Source organism: Diadema antillarum, unplaced genomic scaffold (assembly GCF_040938485.1).
Source record: "Diadema antillarum isolate AM-2024a unplaced genomic scaffold, OU_Dant_1.0 seq00000135_RagTag, whole genome shotgun sequence".
In the NCBI taxonomy this organism is placed as follows: domain Eukaryota; kingdom Metazoa; phylum Echinodermata; class Echinoidea; order Diadematoida; family Diadematidae; genus Diadema; species Diadema antillarum.
The window spans coordinates 1,215,518-1,233,482 of NW_027271212.1; the positions used below are offsets into that span (position 1 = coordinate 1,215,518).

General features: G+C 36.3%; 1 protein-coding gene across 1 annotated transcript in view; it reads right to left on the reverse strand.

Moving 5' to 3' along the window:
• Nucleotides 1-6,543, reverse strand: part of LOC139727531 (RNA-binding protein Musashi homolog 2-like) — a 62,808-nt gene extending 56,265 nt beyond the window's left edge. Inside the window, exons 1-3 of the mRNA XM_071638505.1 lie at nt 6,297-6,543; nt 5,887-5,927; nt 2,632-2,713 (exon numbers count right to left, since the gene is read on the reverse strand). Coding sequence (XP_071494606.1) covers nt 2,632-2,713; nt 5,887-5,927; nt 6,297-6,358 — 185 coding nt within the window. The 5' untranslated portion in view covers nt 6,359-6,543. The remainder of the gene's footprint in view (nt 1-2,631; nt 2,714-5,886; nt 5,928-6,296) is intronic.
• Between the last annotated feature and the right edge of the window lie 11,422 nt (nt 6,544-17,965).

A 17,965-nucleotide genomic window follows, 5' to 3' on the forward strand; every position in this document is an offset into this window, starting at 1 on the left:
TTGTTTAAATCACTGCTCCCAACATAGGCAAAAACAAAAACAAAAAACTTAATATCCAGTACGATAGCTCATGCTCTCATCTCAAAGATATGACTAATAGCTCCATGATTTCATTCATATATGATGAATTTAAAATTTTCACTCTCATTCTTGTAAGTTAGTGCTAGCAGCTGCATCAAAATATCCACTTTTGCTCTTGGTGCCAGAGATACATTGTATCTGCTCAAAAAATAAAAATAATATACAAAATCTAAATTGCTGATGACTCTCTTAAATCTTAGAAAGAGACAGCGGAGTGGTTTAAACCTGGCTGTCATGCCATGATTTTCCCCAAGAAATGATGAAGAAGCAGGATAGCTTGCATACCCCACGATGCCCTTCACTCCCCCACACTGCCTATTGTAGTTTCAGACTGGAGAAACATTCCACTATAAATCCCCATCGGGCCCTACTACATCTGAACTTGACAGCTCCCTGGCTCTACGGGCCGCCTCGCTCACTCGCTCTCTCTCCCCCTCTCTCCCTCTCTCTGACAGCCCAGTGAGCTATGCAGCCTCCAGCTACGACTGCCGACTGTGGACAGTGAGCTACACTGCCGACTGTGGACAGTGAGCTACACGTACTGTAGCCCGAGACGAGGCAGACTCGCTACGCTATGACCTCTCTTACGACTTAACCGTATCAATCACGCAGTAACATTTCTCATCTATACCTACTCTTTCCTCCCATCAATATCTTGTCTTTGACTATACCTAAATCCTGGCACACTCATTATATACAAATGTAGCTGCTGTATTCTAAACAAATTCTTTCCTATTTCAAGTTGTCTGTAAGTTTGTAACACCAGCATTCTCAACACTGTACTATTTCTAGTAAATACCAAAATCATAATCATTCTTCCCGATCAAAATCTCCTCTACAATTTCCAAATGATAACCACCCTAATTTTCAAAAATACACTGTTTTCAAAATTCATGCTTCATCAAATGGATTTCACTTCGTAAAATAATTCACTGTTCATAAACATTTCACATTATATTGGTTCATGCTGTTTTAAAAGATATTGGGTTCAGCGGAAATATTCCTGATTCTCAAATTTGTGAAAATAAAATAAAGTTGTGGCACACTACATCCATTACTAACTTCAACAAAACCTGGAAAGAAATCATTACTACAGTACCAAGAAGGGGAAATTTCAATATATATTCATCTTTACAATCTATCGACTCTTAGCATAGCTGCTTTGCAACACATATACTGGGTCACTACTATCTTTCCCAAAGGCTAAAATCAATGGTTGTCCACTACTGAGTGTACCAAGGGGCACCATCAAATTTATCAAATATGGTATTAAAGTTGCCAAATTTCTGAATTATGATATTTCAGTTGCCAAATTTCTGACATGGTATTTCAGTTGCTAGATTTGGGTGCTGAAGGTGCCATTATGATTTGACATCTTCTTTTTTTTTGTAAATTTAAACTAAATATTATATGGCACACCTACCCTACACCACGGAGTTCGGAGGTGCGCCCTAATGCCTTTCCTTTTATTGCTCAATCTTGCATGCATCCTGGCATTGATTATGGCATATTTACATGTAACAACTAACATGCCGTAATGCTTTGTTACAGCCTTGAGCAATTCACAATGACTAGTAAACACACCATGAAAGGAAGCACATGGGGCTACTAACCTCTGACACTTATATAAAAAAAAACATTCTGATGTACAGTGAAAAAAAACTCAATTTGAAGGCTCAAACGATAATTATTTTGGTGCAACAGTGTCAAAATTGCCCATACAGATAACAACCATGCTGCAAATACAACACTACATTTGTATCAAATTTTAAGAAAAAAAACCCACGTTTTTCATTTCAATAACATGTTGCCCTAGTTCATGTGAGCAGAAACAAAAAAAAAACAGTAAATATTGGGAAAATATTCTCTTTGGCAGCTTTAAACATGATTTTTTTTAAATCAATATTATGCAATATGATGCAATATTATTTGAGATGATTAATTTTGTTTGTAATTGATCAATTCTTTTGATTATGCATTTTTAAGGAATATTTGTGAATCTTTTAATTATCAGGAGTTTAAAGTAACATTTATGTTGAGTTTTTATGGCACGGACTTGCTGAAAACCAGCCTCTTGCTGATATTAATTTTGTGAATAAGTAAAATAAATTTTGATTTAATCAAACATTGTTTTGTGGTTTTGTGCAATATGTGTACATGTGTGTGAGAGAGAGAGGTGTTGGAGGGGAGGACCCCCCAAAAAAATTGATGGCAGGCAAAAAGAAAGAGAAAAGACAAAAACTGAGTGTGGAAATCATGCTGCAACTAACCCTTTGGCCAGCTTGCCGAGGGACACCCTAAATCTTGCTCTTGGCCAGTAAAATTCCTTGGCACTTGCCTGCTACAACTGTGGGGACCTTGTTGCCTCACGAGTATTTAATCAAGTGGAAGAAAAATGTTTTGGAACACCCTGGGTATGGAGAAACATGCAATTTTGTGTCAAAGAGGGCTTCTCAGGTTAGACTTTATCGCCAACAAGAGAGAGTGATGGTGAGGAGAGATACAGGTACGTTGTAGATCTAGTGGATCGTTGCGGTCCGCGTTCCTTACCTGGAGCGTCTAGTGGTGGTGTCCCTCATAATGACACACTCCTTGACGTCTCCAAACTGACAGAAATACTTCCTCAGGCCATCTGAAAAACGAAAACAAAAGAGAGAGACACATGCATGGGATAACGGGATGACACAGCACATCACGCACATTTCATCCACTGACAAAAAAGAAACTGCTGTAAACATTCTCAGGTTTCTGTCTTCCAGTGAAATCCAGATATGCATACAAGAAAAGAGAAAATTAAGTTGCCTACTCACAAATCTCCCCGAATAAGATAAACATAATCTAAATAGCCAATTGCAAGGTTTGATATTTATTTCTCTATTATATCAATTCATTTATTTTTCATAAGATGTACCTTTTGTACATTGTACATTACACATCCACGCTAAAATGCTCAAAAGATTGCCACAGGACTGACAGAACTTTTTCGTGTAGAAATCTGCAAGTGTTGGACTACATACAAATATACAGATAGTAAAATTTGTCAGGTTTCTCCTTTTTTTTCTGTCAATTTATCAATGTTTGATAAACTCTCCATTACATGTCCAAAATGAGTGAATAGATCACCTACTGAGTGCTTCATGAATTTGAGTGTGATAAATTTGATACAACAAAAGTAACATGTAACATCATATCATTCTCATGTCATTACCAGCAATTTATTTCTCATTATAAACAAGTTAACATGACAACTGTGACTTCAAATACCAACTGTACTATACACTTGAGGCTGTATAGCTATCCACTCACAGATACTTTCCGGTACACAACTTACTACAAATGTAACTTTATCCATGTTTACAATGTATTTCAGTCTTGTCTGTATATTACTTGAGATGCAGACTTTTGAAAGTTCAGTATTCCCTCTCTCTTCCCCCGATAAGCCAACAACATTGACATACAAAAGGGAAAATAAACTTGAATTACATATATATATCCTCCCTTCCCAAGTTATAGATGAACCTGTTTTAATTTTGTCAAATCATCTCTGACTCTGATAGGAGTTTTCTCAAAGTCTCTTGTTGGAAACAGAGGTTAACAAACAGATCATTGGTTACACGTCATTTACGGCATCATGCACTTCCTCACATTCATAAAGGGTGCCAGTGGCATCACGGACAGTTATACCGGTCCTTGTTAGGCACTGGACTGTTAAGTGACGTGGGCTGGTAGAAATCCCACGCCATTGAAATCGAAATAATAAAAAAGAATTCCTTGTGCATACAGAGCTCATTCATGGAAGTTTGGAGAGCTCATGATTCATAGTCTGTTTCCTTACATATCAAAGTGTCCCTTGATTCATGTGAAGTATCAGTAGTGAATAAGCACATACTTTGTAGAACAGCAACAGTCTTGTGTGTTGTATGTACCACATGTACCTCCCTAATCCCTCTCACACTATTGCACAAAGCACAGACTGAACATCATGAAGCATGTGGATATCATAATTCTACTTTTCAGTTGTGTGTTGTTTTTTTCTCCAATTTCCATTAATAATTCCTTCTATACTTCAGAAGGATACAGCTGCCTTGCAAAAGCATTGCTTCATATCTTTCATTCCATCTTATCAATTCAGCTCGTGCCGTTCAACCTTTACACGGCCACGACTAAATAAACAAAGATCCCCCACGCTGGCAGGTGTTTCAAGCAGTATCGAAATTGTAGGTCGTAATGACAGGCACATTCTCCACCTGATGATCTCAATGTAGGAGCTGCCATTTATTGGTCTACCAATTCCTCTTCCCTCTACCTGAAAATATATAACTGGTTGCCTTTCACAGGCACTTGTATATGACTGTGTAGTTCAGTTAGAATATGGTTGACACGATCTAATCATGACACTGATGTGAATATCGAATGTGTTTTTCTTGCTTGAGTAACCACAGATGGGTCGAAAGTTACAAATAACATTCTTGTTTTCCTCACTAAATTAGATTTTTTTTTAAATGACATTTTCCTCACATGGATTAATATCAAACTTGGGAAAATATATGATAGACCTGTTATGTTTAGCAAAACATTTAAATGATTTCTTTTTGTGGATTTCATGGAAAGATTTAGTGCAATATATATCAAGACTCAAAAGCCACTTTTTGGTACTCATCAACTTTTTATTTAGCACATGGTCTGAGGCATATGACACAATATCAACATGGCTTACATTATGCAATATGATGTTAATGGAGTGATCTTATGGTTAGAACATATTAGAAACTCAATTATATGGAAAACCCAGCCATGCTTAGTATTAAAAAAAAAAACACCTTGATACAGTACCTTGAAAACTGAAAGATCAGGACATGTATTCTTTTTTTTTTTTTTGCTTCTTTTTCCCCTAAATTCAACTTACTACATTTTCAGTGATTTTCATGTGTAAAAAAGTTGTAAAATCAATGATCATTAAAGTACTGTGTGGTCCTATACACTATAATTAATAGATCAACATTGCATACTGTCATCACACTGGTATAAACGCATCATGAGGCCTACATCACTTGCCTGTTGGGTTTTTTCTTTTTTCTTTTTTTCTTTTTTGCTGATCACTATTTCCCATTCTACAAGATTAGCCATGTTGCTGAAATCTGGCGTTTCAGTGATGAAATAAAAATGGAGTCTCTGCTCAAATGTTCCAGTCAATTTGCATTAACCAGAGAAAATCAATAAGGAAGTATTTACAAGGGTAACCCAGTATTCTATGGACCAACATACCATTGTGGGATAAAATACAGGCTTTGAGCTTTTCAGGATGAATATTGACAGGCTTAATACACTTGCAAGTAGGCCTATGCTATATGACTTGTGCAATAAATTGGTACCTGGACTGTTGTGAAAGGTAATGATATTAAACATACCAGTTAACAAAATTTGGAGGCTTGCTAGAAATACACACACCAACTTAAGAATAGATGTAAATATATTTGTATATATGTCAAATATGGGAAATATATATCTATTTACTATTGAATGTGGTTCCATATATAAAGTGTACATGTATTTACTTTTTTTTACACACTTGGGATAATACTGCTAGAATTCCATTGACCTGCTCCATATCAAGGTGAATAACGTGTTACAGCTGCACCAGATAAGAAGGGTCAGTTACAAAACGAATAGATGAATATTGAATGAGCAAATTAATGAATGAATGAACCTGTGCAGGCCGTGTACGTTGATGCCCTAGCGGCGGAGGATATGTGTGTGGGATTAAATTACTGCTAGATCTAAATAATTTTATTTTGCTACGCTCACCTGTGCTTGTCTCCCAGCTAAGTCCTCCTACAAACATTTTCCTGTGGGTGAAAGAAAATTAGAAGCATCTGTGAGGTCCAGCACGTAAATATTCCATTTAATGGTTACGAACACAACACAACAGAATATATTTCCAAAACACTGCACATTCGTAGCACGGCGATGATCGCTTCGCTTCCTCGGCGAGCTAGCTGGCTCGCTGGCAATGCTCAGTACCTCGTACTATACGTGCAACGTGTAGGGGCATTCCATTGTGAGCCGACAGCAGCCAGCTGTTCGTAGGCGAGATAGGTTCACACGCTGAGACATAGGCCTGCGGTAGATAATGCCATGCGAAATTCCACCTCGGCGGCTCAAAAAAAGCTCACTTTTCCTCTATTTTCCACATATCCAAGAAGATCCATACTTACCCTGGGTCATGATTTCCATCAGCATCGTGTGTTGTCGCGTTTTGCTGGCTCGATGGATCCATTTTTTCCTATAAGCTACTAAATCCCTCCAACTAAAAAAGGCCCAATACTACACAGAATAGGCGAACGGTCCTTGTTGGCACATGGGTATGGGAACTACTGCGTACGAACGATGGTATGCACGCGATTCTCGGCTGGCTCGACTCGCTTCGCGTTTGTCGTGGGTGGCACTCCACTAGCTAGCTGCTCGCAGCAGAGCAAGGCTTCAATGTACCCGGCAAAACACAAAGGGAACTGATAGTCAGTGACCAGCAATGAAGGGCTGAACTCGGCAGCTGATTGGCTGTTCATCCCGGTCAATTCCCGGTCACTTAGCGATATAATCAATGAGTCGATGACGTCAACGGAGTTCCGGACACTCCTACTTCGTTCTATTTTTTTTTTTTTCCTGGTGCTGAAAAAGGTCGATTTAATCTTTCTTTCTGTTTTTTACACCCTGGAGAATCATGAATTGCACAAAACGAAGATGTACTAATATTGAGGTACACTACTAGTATAACTCTTGTTAATATGTCAAGAAAGCATTTTTGAGGGAAGGGAATAACTGCAACCCAACATTTTCGAATGTTTGTGTAGTAGAATTCATATCGTTCTCGTTTTGTTTGTTTTAAGACAATTCTTCCCACTTGATATGACATTAAAACTAAACATTCATAATTATGCAAAACGGTTACATTGAAAGGAACATGGGGTAAGAAGCATAAGCAAAGAAAAACATGAGAGAGAACAAGGAAAGAAACAAACCCGAGAAATATGTGAAATTCATGCTGAAAATGATAAATGAGGAATAACCCGCGGCGATGGAAGTATTGCCATTATGTTTTATTTAAGCCGCTGGTGGTGTACACTGACAAAATTTCGTGACATCTCATTTGAGATCATAGCCTTCGTTAAAGTCGCTTTTGGCATACACTATAAATTTTCATTCAAGCGTGAACATTCGTGCTTGTTTATTGCTTGCTTGTTTGTTTGTGATTTCACCAGCTTCCTGGCCTTGTGGATGCGATAACTGTAGACATCCATGCAGCTTTTTGAATCCAGATAAATTTATTAACTTAGCGCCATCTTTAGCCTGAACTGAGACTAAGAACACCTTCCGAAACAGAAAGCACATGCAGGCAGTGAAGCTCAATGTTTTCCTTTGCTGACATCATGAACTGCCCCGGATGTTTGTTTGTACACGTGTTCACTAAAACCCGTCTCACACATTACAGACGTTGTTGATTTATTCGTACTTCCTTCTTTGTACAATATAACAGTACAATTTGCAGCCTTATTTACAACCCGACTATAAAATATCGCACGGTTTCTGTTCTCCTTTTGTTGATTTTGTTCTGTTGGGGCTTGTAAATTGAAATTAGGAATCTAAACTAGCCTTTTTATTCGCTCTCTATGTCGCAATACCAAGCGTCGAATGTCTATAATGAGTGTGTGCTTGATTATATAGTTTGTTATGGCGGCTTGGTGTATGGGTCACCTATACATAGGCAAGATAAAGTGTCGGTGGAGATGAGGATTGGGCTTTAAACTTTTTGCGAGATACCAAGAAACCATGCACTTATGAAATACTACAGAGCATACCATTCTAAGAGGAATTCATAGTTGTTTTTTTTTATTAAAATCGGTATTGGAATGGCTGAGACGTCCAAAAACAAGGTATAACTAAGACAAAGCAAACGTAATAAAAGGTGGGTTTCACCTTTTATTACGATCGCTCTGTTTTGGATATCTGAGCCATTTCAAAACCAATTTTCATCAAATAAACGTTGAATTCCTCTTATATTATATATTCTTTTATATTTCATTAAGTTTTCATTATCCCATCAACAACAACAACAAAAATGTTAGAAAAGAGAAGTTAGGTCTCAGCCAAAACTATATAGGGTCTATACTATCCCTTTAAGACAAGACATCATTGTTCCTTATTATTATTTCTTAAATTTTCGATATAACATCATAAAGACATTCTGGTATTTGAAGAATCTGTTCTCGGAAATCTTGACAGTCTCCCATAACTCGATGATACTCATTATTTGTCTGTATAACATGCTAAAGCACTTACATGAACCAAAAATATGTTATTCCGAAGTGCGCAACCGTGGCGTACTAGCATAAAACGACAATAAAGTAATGCACAACGAGTGAAGGGCTGTCGACATTCCTCCACCGATATTGATAGGCCTAATGAAAAGGACATCAGCAATATTAATGCTGTGATCGATGTTAACGACTGCAGTGATTATCGATATATCTTCATGCTTTTCATTATCGTAGCAAAGAAAGAAAAGAAGAAAAAGATAATGTTGATGAAAATGGCAGTAATGACTGCGAGAGAGCTGATGATAATGTTTAAGATAATGATGATGATGATGATGATGATGATGATGATGATGATGATGCTTACGATGATAATGAGTGTGGTATAATGACAACGATGATGAAGATGATCTCGAACTTTAATATGAATTCAAGATCATCTGAAAGTGATGCGTAATATTGTTAATTTCACGTATTTTTCTTCGTTACTACATATTGTATTGATATTGTGTTATTTTGTGTGTAGATGTTTTGCATTGTTGGAAATGAAATAAAAATGAAATGAAGACGATGGCGAGGAACAAATCGACAATGATGATAGGGACGTTGATGGTGGTTGTATAATTGCACTGAGGAAGGCAGCAATAAGGATGATAATGAATAGAAGAGCTAGGATGAAAACTTATAGATATAGGACTATGATGGCGTCTTGTTAGATAACATAAAATTACTACTTGGGAGAAAAAGATATTATACTTTTTTTTTAATGTAGAGGCAATGCTAGCATTCTGACTGCAAATTCATTATGGGATATTGCGTTAGATCTGGAGTCATTATTAAGTTATCACTCGTGACCTCACATAGAGGGCACCATTGCCTGCAATGTGAGACACCCCGGTCGTTTTACACTTGATCGTCATCTATGAGCATCAGTGCAGCGATGGGCACCATTTCAGTTAAAGGGAAACTTACCCCCAAATAGATTACAAGAAGGCAGAAGTATTTGCGTAATGTGTCTTGTGAAATTTTGGCAAAATTGGACGGCTCGTTCAAAGATTATGAATTGTTATAATTTCGGTTAACTCCATCATATATCACTCCTGATATATCACTCCTGCTGATGGAGAAGAAGGCTACAAGTTGATAAATTATAGCAGAATGATGTAATGAAAAGACAATGCCACGTATTTTAATGCTTCTAGGAAAACCGAGAGAGCACTTGACAGTGAATCGCCTTGAAACTAAACTATTAACAAATGTATGAAGTTGAAATAAGTATACGTTTCAAACATGTCTGATTGTTATGACGTGACTTTCAGTGCGGCAATCAGATAATTTGGTTTTTACTTTTTTACTCTCCAAAAAGTTACTAAAACGACAAGAAAAATAAACACAATTACTTGAGTTTTCGCCTAAATCTAAAATTCAGATATAGTTATACTGCAATTACGAAAAAAAAATGTGCCGCGCATAGCTTTGTACATGATGCAAATTATTGAAAGAAAAGGAAAAAAAAGTTGTAATATTGAACTGTGGTATTGAAGCTAAAATCGAAAAACGAAGCAAAACCGACAATTCATATTTCTTTTTTTAGATTATTTCCGAGTTTTATTTCTTTCTTTCTCTATTCGTTTCTTAATTTACTTATTCAGTCTTCTTCAAAAGCAGGGTAGTCCCATTCAGAGCCAAAATGCCTGCTTTATAAGGAAGCCCAGCCACAATAAACATTACAATGTGTGCGCAATAAAAAACAAAACAAAAACAAAACGAACATAAATAATACATACAGTTAGTAACCTATAGTTTGTAAGAGCATAACGTTTTAGATATTAAAATACATTTATGTGCTATTCAGGCAAATTCTCACTTTTATCATTATTATTTTATCGTCATTATTTCATTCTTATCTTTAACATCAGCGTTCTAAAATTGCGTTTAAACATTGATTATTCGTTCTTTTGTCTTTGCATCCCGTCTGAATTGATTAGCACATGGCATGCTTTGGGTTTTTAATATGTAGGCGCCTGATGGATAAATGTAAACGATCCTTTCAAACGACTACAAGGAGGCAAAGAGTCTTGGTGTAAGGTGCATGCAAGGAGCTACTGTAGAAGTAGGTCACCCCGGGAGAGTTCAGCAGGAAACGACCCAGAATGCACTGCACTCGCCAGCAGCTAAGAGCTGGAAAGTACCTTGACACCGAAGGACTTCGCTGGACATCGATGGTGACGAAGCTCGCATTCAGAGTGCATTGTGATGATGTTCGCCACTGACAACGTTTGTACAAATAATAATGATATAAGTACTTTTCTGACTTCTACAAAGCCAGTGATGATTATAATCATCTTAATGAAAATATAGAAAATGTTAAAAAGAAGCTGCTGAAAACTGTTCATTCAAGTTCATATTTAAGTTCAAATTCATTTCGTTTCTCCATAGTAAAATAATATATAAACATAAATCTCACTTTCTTCAGTGACAAAAATAATGAATGCAAATTTGAGCAGAGAAAACAATAACTGAAAACTTTAACAGTAGGGATACATTGCAATGGTTGCTGAGGTATAGCGAAAGTGAAATTATACATATAATTGTCAATATGCACTGTGTGGAAAAAAAAAAACACGGAGGGACCCACTGAAAAGACAAAGCTTATAGAGTGTGGGCCCCTCTCGGATAAAAAGTAGCTGGCCAGTGGAGCAAAATGGAGTCCAAAAGAACCTAAATTTGAGATCCTATGGATATATAGCAGAACCTTCGTCAGAGTCATTATTCTTTTCTTTTAAAGATCCTGTTACTAGTATAGGATCGAAAGCTCAGGCCCATTTTGACTCCAGATAAAGACATCGGTGAAAAAAAAATCATCAACAACAATGCCATAGATTATGATGGCGATGATGATTACAAACTTTGAGTTCTCTTTCTTATTCGTCATACTCTTTTTTTTTATCTATTCCTTTTTTATATTGATCTCGTGGTGATCCATCGCATCTTGTGCCTCGCGTGTGCTGGTATAGACCCTTCATCTCTTCTCCCTCACTATCTTGTCTTTTCCCTGTCTTTTCCTGTCTTCATGTCTCTTTCTGCTTCTCCTTCAAAGATAATTTCCTTCTTTTCCTTCACTCTGTTTTTTTTCTCTCTCTCTTTCTCTTTAACAAGAGAGCTTACTTGTGTTTGTCTGTCCGTCTGTTTCTTTGTTTGTTTGTTTGTTTGTATAAGTCTGTATGTGTGTGCACCTTTTTTTAATGCAAATATCTAGCAACTTGCTTCCTTGATGTTATTAAGTTATTTTGTCCACGAGGAGACCGCAAAATACAAGTTTGGCCTTTCAGCATGTCTCCTTGTTTCCTGCAGCTTTATGATTTTAATTCAATTTCATATGCTTTTGTTATGCGTAGCATTGTTAATTTCACGTATTTTCTTTGTTATTACGTTGTATTGATATCGTGTTATTTTGTGTATGTGCATGTTTTGTATTGTTGGAAATTCTATGACATGAATCATATTAATAATAACGAGAAATAGAACAAGATATCCTTATAGCCTCGTGACTTGAATTGATAAATAATGATAATGCAGTGGAGATGATAAAAACAATGAGTTATCCTTGCTGTTAGTGAACCATGTATTGTAATACAAGGACTTCTTTAATTCTTATTTGTTGGCCTTATTCAGGGTCTTTCTGATGCTAAATTGAGTATTTCGTGATAGGACAATGAGTACATTGATGATGATTTTCTCATCTCAGCTTGTCTTATCTAATCCCTCTATCTCTTACCCACTCTTCCCATCTCTTTCTCGTAATGGGGAACTTCAGTTTTAGTTGTTGTTTGCTATTCATTATATGTCATGCTGGTATCTTATACTCTGTTGTGTTTAATTGTCTCACTCTGATGTGAGTTAATTTTCGAGGGCCTGAGTATTACAAGCTGTGCTTTTAATTCATGCTCACCACTCTGGTTCTTATAACTACTACTTATTTGATATTTGTTGCAAATGTATGTGTTTATATGTTATTATAGTATACATTTCGATTATTTTGTGATTTTTGTGCGTCAAACAGGAACAAAGCATCCCCCACACACATATATACACACAAGCACACACACACCCTTTCACGCAAACAGCCTAACAATCAGACAATTTATTGTATTGATTAACGAGATGAACCTTGTATCTCCTTTGAAATAATCGTAATGACTTTGTTCTAAGAAAAACTGGAGGAACAGCGTTTCATATTTAGGTCACTTGACAAAAAAAAATGACTTTGAAGGGACGGCAAGGTTCTGGCAAAAGGAACAACGTATAATAAAATTTTTCATATCATATGAACAATGAATATTCAACTTAATTTTTCATATCATATCAACAATGAATATTCAACTTAATTTTTCATATCATGTCAACAATGAATGTTCAACTTAGTCTAATAAGCTTTCAGGAACGATAATATGATTGAAACATAAATAAATAGAAATTGGACATTAATAAATATAAATATCTTGAATTCTAAATTTTCAAAGTGGTGGCATATTGGAGTAGTATGGGAATGTCAATAACTGTGATTGATTGCATGAATAAGTTTCTTCTGAAGCAAGAATACTCTGTTAGCATTAGCTTTCAGATTGTTTAATAATTTGTTTTATAAAATACTATCTTTCTTTAACCCCTCATTATATTTTCTACTTTGATATGAATTCAGAGGAAGTGATTAGGACCCTATGTCTTTCGCAATGAATCATTTTCACTTTTTGTACAAGTCCAATATGAGAGTTAGGAGACTATAACATGGCGTCATCAATTCTCTTCATGTGCTGGCGAGATGTGGCCGACATCACTGTGGTTTGGTGTTTTTTTAAATTGTTCGAGGAACGTTAATTCGATCACTCTTATCATATAAACCAAATTTTATGAATCTGTCACTGTTTTCTTTGTATGTAAAGATTTCATGTCTATAATTAGGCCTATATCGTTTTCGTTTACAATATGTTTTTGGTTTTATCATTTAGAACTGTTTTTACAATCATTATTCATACTTATATTTTTATGGGTAATATGATTATATCCTTTGCATGGAAGTCAATACCCGCTGAACTAAAATTGCATTTAATCCCCCCCCCCCCCCATATACACACACACACTTTTGTCCATATACCCTTTTGCTGCTAAAGTATGCGTTGGGCTATTTTTTAACGTCATAAAGAACAAAATATCATTGAATTGTAATAATCATTGCAATTCAGTAAATTTTTTTTCTTTGTTTTGGGGAACATAAGTGGAAATAAATTCATATCAATCAATCAATCACCCTACATGCCAATCATTATTTTGCCTCCAATATTTCCGTATGAGATAGTGGCAGATACCAACCCCACAAATTCTCAACCACTAAATGACTACAACGTGAAATACCAAATACAAAGTCTGATATGACACTATCGCCATACCATGGTGCCTTGAGCGAATTCTACATTTCTGCGAATGAGAATGAAATTGTTTTCGACAATCGCACAACAGGATACAGAATAATTATCATGAACTTTGAATGACACAAAATATTCCCCTACTTCCCCCCCCCCCCCCCCCACCCTTCACGTTTGGGGCGGGGTTGACTAGCACTATACTGTATACCATGCAAGACTATCACACGAATCATATTTTAGCCTACATAATACACATTTACTGTGACGTTGTTTATAACCCCTCGTGCGTAAAACAAAGGTAGATAATCAGAGAGCTAAAATGTTATGAATCTCACAGCCTCGATCAGTGGGGATACACACAGTAGTTTTGGCGGGAAGGCAATAGTTGATCAATATCGGACCTTATCAATACGACTACGTTGAACACACACACACACACACACACACACACACACACACACACACGAGTACTAAATGAGAAAGTGTGCGTGTGTGTGTGTGTGTGTGTGTGTATGTGTGTGTAATACCTGTGTGTTCCTAATCTTGGTGTTTGTTCAAGCGTATGTGTGATCAAAGGACGAACGTGTGCTTGTGTTTGTGGGTTGCTATTTGTTCAGTACGTCAATATTTGCCTTTTCTTGAAATGTTCTAAGCAAGGATTTTTCGATTGCTGAGATTTCTTCTTCGTCGTCGTCTCTTTCTCTCTCTCTTCAAAGCCGATTATACAGTCAGGTTATCATGAATTGGATTGCTTTTGACATTTCATGTCCTTTGTTCAAATGAGATGTCGTATGTCAGCTCTTTCGACCATCAGATCTCACCTCGGTGTTAGTGACTCTCAATCTGCCAAGACGGAGGAGTACTCGTCAAATTCACTGTCATTTTCTAGCATATAATGAAAGAGCGCTTGACTTAACACTTTCAGAAGGCAAGGGGAATAATATTATCCTTAGCAAGTGCCAATAACAAGTCCAAGGAATGTCCACTTTCCATTTATGATATGAAAATATACGGAATTCTTTTTAGAATTTCTTCATAACTGTTGCTCTTCGGTGACATCACACATTGGTGTAGTCTTCTTATCCGGCGATGACAGCACACTGATTTAACCAAAATTTTAATCATTCTTAAAAATTCCTAAAAAGTGTATTGTGTAGTATATATACTTCTGATATTTTTGCATTTACTAAATCCATGTATTTGTATATTGGAAGTAAACGCCAAACAAATAATTTGAAAAAAAATGTTTTATTTAAGATTGCGCAAAATCAGATAATCCATTCAAGAGTTAAGGCAGTTTTAACATTTCAATGTGCATCTCTTTCTGGGAATTATACAACAATAATACGAAAATACGAAACGAATGTCACAAAATTTTTTTGAATAAAATGCTACACTTTCTCTGGACTTAAGCAACTGAGATATCATGTTTAGGCGGATATCAATGATTAATTTCACATCCTGAATAAGCTTTGTTAAGCTATGCCAAGTCCAGGATCAATATTATTAAAATCTTGTTACATCTGTTGTTTTGGCGTGACACCACAAAATAATGTTCACTTTCCGGCACTTTAAAACTTCATAACTTTATAACAGATTGTCGATTTTTCTAACAATTTCACCGTGTGTTTCATTATCTTCTGCATTACAATATTTATTTGAAGAAACTTCCCCTTTAACAGCATATTAGAAAATGCAAATTATCCACTAGCTTGGCAACCATATTACTGAGTATAACAACTCCTCAGCTTTGCTCTACTCAAAATGACACTCTGATTGGCAGGTTCTCTGTCTTGCAAGACGTTGAAGAACATAATGTTCCTTATTTGTTTCTTTGGCAATTTCATGAAGAAACTTATTTCTTTCAAGAAACAGAAGTGAATTCCTTGACTTTTCATAAGGACCATGTTTTGGTTTATGGAATTGATATAATTGTTGTGATGATTGTTGGTGTTAAATACTTTATTGCTGATATCGGCACATTAATTTCACGGATGTCATCTGTATTATATGTTCTTAAAATTGTGTTTTGCAACTTTCGATGTGTATACCTGCAATTACCTAAATGGATAATTGACCTGGTTATGTATGTTAAACATTTTCTCGAATAAAGAAATGATTCAATCAAAAAGAAAAATCACTTTCTTATTGCCACATGGGTAACTTCGAAAAACAAAAGTGTTATTCTTTTTCATAGGGACATAATAAACTGACGAATTGGTCTGAAGCATCCATGGCGCGTACCATTTCAAATTTGTAAAGGAAGTAATAATCAACCTGAAGAAGCTCACATATATAAGCTGTCCATATAAGCCAATTAAAGGATTAGCAAGACCTCTCTTCAATTTACGTCTTCCTGGGCGCTGGAAAATTATAACTAGTGTGACAGTCTCATATGAAATTAATGTATTACTATTATCATTATTATCATTATTATAATATGTATATATACTGTATATATATCATTATCATTATTATTATTATATTTATATATACTACATATATATTATTATTATTACTATTATTATCATTATTATTATTAGGGCCTATATTATAGTACATTATACTATATTATATTATATTAGATTATATTATATTATATTATATTATATTATATTATATTATATTATATTATATTATATCATATCATATTATATCATATTATATTATATTATATCATATTATATTACATTATATTATATTACATTATCATTATTACTATTATCATTTTCATTATCATGTAATCCGATGTTTTCATCAAGAAGATACTATAGAGTATATAGGGGAATGAAATGGATTGATTCACACGTGTACTATACGATGACTAAATGAGTGATTGATTCGGATCTTAGAATAACATCAGTACAACTGTACACAATAATTTAGGCATACTGAAGCCGTATATTGAAAGTGTGCCATAAACCGCCTTGTGTCACATAAATTCAACGACTACTGCAAAGCTGTTACCATGGAAGCACTCATCGCGAGCGGATTGACTTGGCCCACTTAGTAAAATCACAGCTTTCCTTTGCTGACCTCACACCTAATCAGACCCAAAGCGTAGAGGAATACATGTATAAGCGTGGACTTCATCAAGCAAAATCTTCGAGTTGTATCAACACCACTCGGTGATATTGACACAAACTCGTAATGATCATCAGATTTCGTGGCTAGTAGAAATTGGAAGTCTGTCTCACCGATACTAGGCATTCTTTTTATACATGCTTTATGTTTTGGTACGTGACACAGAGGGAAAATCTGGTGAGAAGCCACCTTTCCTTACATGTTTGTGACACAGGTAGATTTCACGCGCTCTATATTTCGTGCTGTAATTCTGTTTGTTTGTGTTCCCGTGCCCCAATTTCTTCCTCTGATCCCACATCTCATCTGCTTTCTCCTTCATCCAGCGCCTTTCAATCCCCAGGTAATTTTTGACACGTCTCGCTTTTCTTCTCCCCCTTCTCCACCCCTTTATCGGCCTGCATCTTGCTTTCTCTTTTTTCCCGCCGATCGATGTGTCAGTGGGGCGAATAAAGGGTCCAATCGCCTGTCTGTTATAACGATCCGGCCATTGTTTTCCGATTGCCCGCGACCAGGTAATCGTCTCGATCGCTGCCAACAAGGCTCTGTTGTCTGGCCGATCGATCGCTAATGTGTGGTCGATTTATCGGCGGGGAGCGGGAGCGGGCCTTTCATCCGCATTGTTGTAACCACACCTTGCAAATCGAACTCGGCAGTCGCGGTTTCGCAGGTGCCCCGACCACTTACACCTAGTGAGTGTACTTATGCATGTATGTTTCAAGCACAATAATCATATCCATGATTACTTTCCATTGAAGATAAAATGAACTATTTGACAAGATACACATTATAATTCCCGAAATTATCAATTAAAAAAAAGTGTGTGATATTCCTTGTCCGACGAGCCCATTGGTACCTATAACGACGTATAAACACAGGTAGGTTTCCTCGTGTGAAAATGATCGACGCGTCTGCATTTTGTAGACTACGACTGAACGGCCGCAAGGACAGAGGGCGTAACCAAGAACTCAGAGAGGCGTGAAATAGCTTTGACCTATGACACGCCCACCCCTCTCTCCAACTCTTTCTCTATCCATCCTACCAAATAGATTAAGAGACATCATTGTC